Here is a 4,162-nt window from a genome sequence, read left to right on the forward strand (position 1 = left end):
TGAAAACACTTTTTGATATTATTTGGATATAAAATAGAAAAAAAAATAAAAACAAAAAAATAGAAGATATTTATGTACTGGTGTACAACTTAGGTAAACCCAAAATGAATAATTGATCTACTCTTATTTGACCTCATAGAGTTTGGACACAGCGATATGAGTTCAGTCTCATTTATCAATCTTAAAAGTGGAACTATTCTAAAAGTTGATTATCTATTTTACTATAAATATACACTAACACCTTTAGGTATATTCAAAATCCAATCAAATCAAAATCCGCTTAAAGCTCTTACTAGATTTAAGTTTTTTGCTGGTATTACCCCAGCTCCTCATGACGGTACCTCAGTACCAACACGAGTCGAACGTTGACTCAAAAGGAGTTTAGATCTCACGTTCAGGTCCAAATCACCGTTTTAAATAACTCCCAAGACAAAAAAAAAAATAGATTTTTTCTGATCATCTTAAATAATATTTAAAAAAATTATATAATTATCATAATAATGATAACCACCCCATATTTAAGCTAAATATAAATATAAACCATACCTTCCCAAGACTGAAGCTAATAAATCGAAGTGAGAATTTGTAGCGACATCAAGGTCAACAGATGTAGGGCTGGGACCATGAGAATGTGCTCCCAAGTATACAATATAGCACTGATCAAGCAACATACAGGTTGAAAAAAGTTCAACGCTGGAAGAGGGGGGAGGGATTCAGCAAGAGGAGCAAACCTACCTTTTTGGTGTCGGTGCCGTGAACAACTTCCGGCAAGAATGGCAGAAGAAGAAACCATGTAGCAATGATGAGGGGAAGGTAAAAGCTGGAAGTGGCCATGCGTTTTCTGTTTTGCTTTTCAAATGTAGTATTATGTGGGAATTGAATTGCTTGGCAGGCACCGCATAGAGTACAATTTATAGAGCATCATTGTCCTTTTCTACTTGATTCCATTCTGTTTAACCATTGTTAGATTAGATCCGGTTTATATATTTAATATTTTTAACTAAAACATTAAAATAAATAGTTTATACATAGTCGTCCGATCTATGCTAGGTTTAACCCCCAACTCCCCTTCGTCCTTTGTGCTTATTTTACATTTTAAATTTTAAATTTTAACTATAAATTTTAAATTTTTCAAAAATTAAAAGTAAAAAATAATTTTAATTGAAATAAAACAAAGACTAATATAAACTAATTAAAAATTATGTTTCCATAGTTATTCACGATGTAAATGTGAAACGTAGCATGATCTAGAAGACAAAACAATTTACAAAAGTTTTTTACCAAAATATAAAGAAGAAAAAGAAGGGAGAATTGAAATTCATGAGTGGAATTTCTTATATTATATAAAAAAATATATGTGTTGTGTACCGTTACAGATAGGCCAATATATTCAGAAATCAAAGATAGAAGAAGTACACATTTTGATTCACAAATCCATAATATGGAATGGACTCTTGAAAGGACCCGTGCGAAAAAGTTACATACAAAACTACCTGAAATGACATCAAGAAACATTGTTAAAGACCTCCCTGAATACCACATTTATTGTACTAGATTGTTAAAACTCACTTTACACGAATTAAAAATTTAGAACTCAAATAAACAACTCCGTTTCCCTGATATTAAAGCACGAATTCTGCCATGCTTTCCAAGAAGTAATGGTAGGGCATATATAACCCCTCGTCATCATTGTTATCTTTAGCTTGTTTCAAGATATTTGAGCAGGCTATGGGGTATAATAATAAGGGCAATTTATCCATTTAAATAAACACATAACCAATATTACCAGATTACACATTATGTAAATTAAATATTGAAATATATTTTTTCTCTAAACTATGTAAATCGTGACAGGGATATTGCAGATTACAATATAAACGTAATCCGCTACAGGGGTGTCGCGCTTTATGTGTGTTTGTGATACGTACATAAACCACTACATTAATGCTTTAGTGTGGATTTAGGTCATTTTTCATGGAGAATGAGTTTTTGGATAAAAGTTTAACTTCTATATAGCGCAACATAGGTTACTGATTTGATTTAATTGAAATTAGCCTGTGTACTCGTAGAATTATCAAGAAAATTTGAACCCAGAGAGAATCATTAGTACATAGAGAATCGATAAACAAATACAACTTCACTTAACAGTAAACACGACTAAAACAAAAGAAGAACACAAACAAGGAGAGAAAAATGCAACTTAATCCTAACGACCTAAAGACAACTATGCCTCGGCACTGGGGGCGGATCCTCGCTGAGGGCAAGTCCTGCGAGTGTGTCCTGTCTGTCTGCATAGCCCACATCTCTTCGGCCGACCAATATCGGCCTCATCCATGGTGTTACGGATTCTTGTTGACCTCGGTCGCCCTTCTCTGGCACGTCCCATGTTAGGATCAGGGATGATAGTAGGACCGACGTATGGTGGCCAGAGACCCTCTGGAATAGGGAAAAAAAAATCCCATCCGGTATACGCTGAACACCTTACTCATGGTATAAACCTCATGGACGTACGTAGCCCAGTCTAACCAGGACTGAGCACAGCATGCAATCGCATGGCAGCAAGGGTAATGGAGAGCTTGAAAGTACCCGCAGTCACAAGTGCGATCTCTGAGAAAAACCCGATACGTCCCGAGCGAGAAGTTCCCGGTAGGAGTCGTCTCAGCCACGGTATACTCAAATTGATGTCTATCGAACAGAGTAAACGTGAAGCACCTCGTATCTTTCAGGTTGCACTCTATCGCCTTGACCAGGGCCTGGCAAAACCATTGGCCTGATCCCAACTGCTCCTCTGCTGTCTGCCCTCGGACGACAAAAAATTCTGCTAATCTCCCATATGTGGATTTCACAAGTGCAGTTACTGGAAGATTATGTGTCCCCTTCAGTACAGAGTTAACACACTCGGATATGTTCGTCGTCATGTGGCCGAACCGTCTGCCTCCATAATATCAAACCAGTAGTCAAACTCGGCCTCAGTCTTCGCATATGCCGCATTCACGAGCATCCGCCTCGCATCCTGACGCTTGAAACTAAGAGCAAAATTAGCTGCAACGTGTCGAATGCAGTACACTCGATATGCATTAGGTGGTTTCCAACTACTATTCGGTGCCTCCAGTGCAGCTTTAATGCCGTTGTGTTTGTCAGAAATCACCAAAATTCGTTCATGTGGGGTCACATGTTGACGCAAGTGGGATAAGAAAAAAGCCCACGACTTAGCATTCTCCCCCTCAACAAGTGCAAACGCAACTGGCAATATGTTCGAGTTCCTATCTTACGCAATAGCCAGAAGCAAAGTTCCGCCATACTTCCCATACAGATGCATTCCATCAATGCTGACTAGTGGCTTGCAATGTTTAAAAGCCTCAACGCATGGAGGGAACATCCAGAAAAGTCGATGAAAGTACTTCGTGGACTCGTCAACCTCACCACCAACACGCACTGGAGAAGTCTTCAACAAAGCCACGCTTCCGTCCATCGTTGCTTGTATCCCAAGGATCCACCGGAGCAACTCCGCATATGACTCTTCCTAATTCCCGTAAATCTGGGCAACTGCCTTCTGCTTTGCCTTCCACACATTTCTCTCCTTGTTTGTGTTCTTCTTTTGTTTTAGTCGTGTTTACTGTTAAGTGAAGTTGTATTTGTTTATCGATTCTCTATGTACTAATGATTCTCTTTGGGTTCAAATTTTCTTGATAATTCTATGAGTACACAGGCTAATTTCAATTAAATCAAATTAGTAACCTATGTTGCGCTATACAGAAGTTAAACTTTCATCCAAAAACGCATTCTCCATGAAAAATGACCTAAGTCCACATTAAAGCATAAACCGCTACACCCCTATAGCGGTTTATGCACGTATCACAAACACATAAACCGCGACACCCCTGTAGCGGTTTATGTGATGGTTCATTGCCAACGTAATCCGTGACACCCCTGTAGCGGATTACGTTCATATTGTAACTGCGATACCCCTGTCGCAGTTTACATAGTTTAGGAAAAAAATGCATTTCGGTATTCAATTTGTATAATGTATAATCTGGTAATATTGGTTATGTATTTATTTAAATGGATAAATTACCCTAATAATAATATATACTACATGTGAGTTCAATATTCATATAAATTATGATTCTATCATTTTTTTTGTATAATTTTATTGTAGACA

The 4,162-nt window shown here is 37.6% G+C and overlaps 1 protein-coding gene across 1 annotated transcript in view; it reads right to left on the minus strand.

The window, feature by feature from the left end:
• LOC107635239 (subtilisin-like protease Glyma18g48580) overlaps positions 1–1,001 on the minus strand; it is a 10,029-nt gene extending 9,028 nt beyond the window's left edge. The window contains exons 1-2 of the mRNA XM_016338646.2: positions 736–1,001; positions 547–656 (exon numbers count right to left, since the gene is read on the minus strand). Of these exons, the coding sequence (XP_016194132.1) occupies positions 547–656; positions 736–834 (209 nt within the window). The 5' untranslated portion in view covers positions 835–1,001. The remainder of the gene's footprint in view (positions 1–546; positions 657–735) is intronic.

Source organism: Arachis ipaensis, chromosome B04 (genome assembly GCF_000816755.2).
Source record: "Arachis ipaensis cultivar K30076 chromosome B04, Araip1.1, whole genome shotgun sequence".
Classification (NCBI taxonomy): Eukaryota; Viridiplantae; Streptophyta; class Magnoliopsida; order Fabales; family Fabaceae; genus Arachis; species Arachis ipaensis.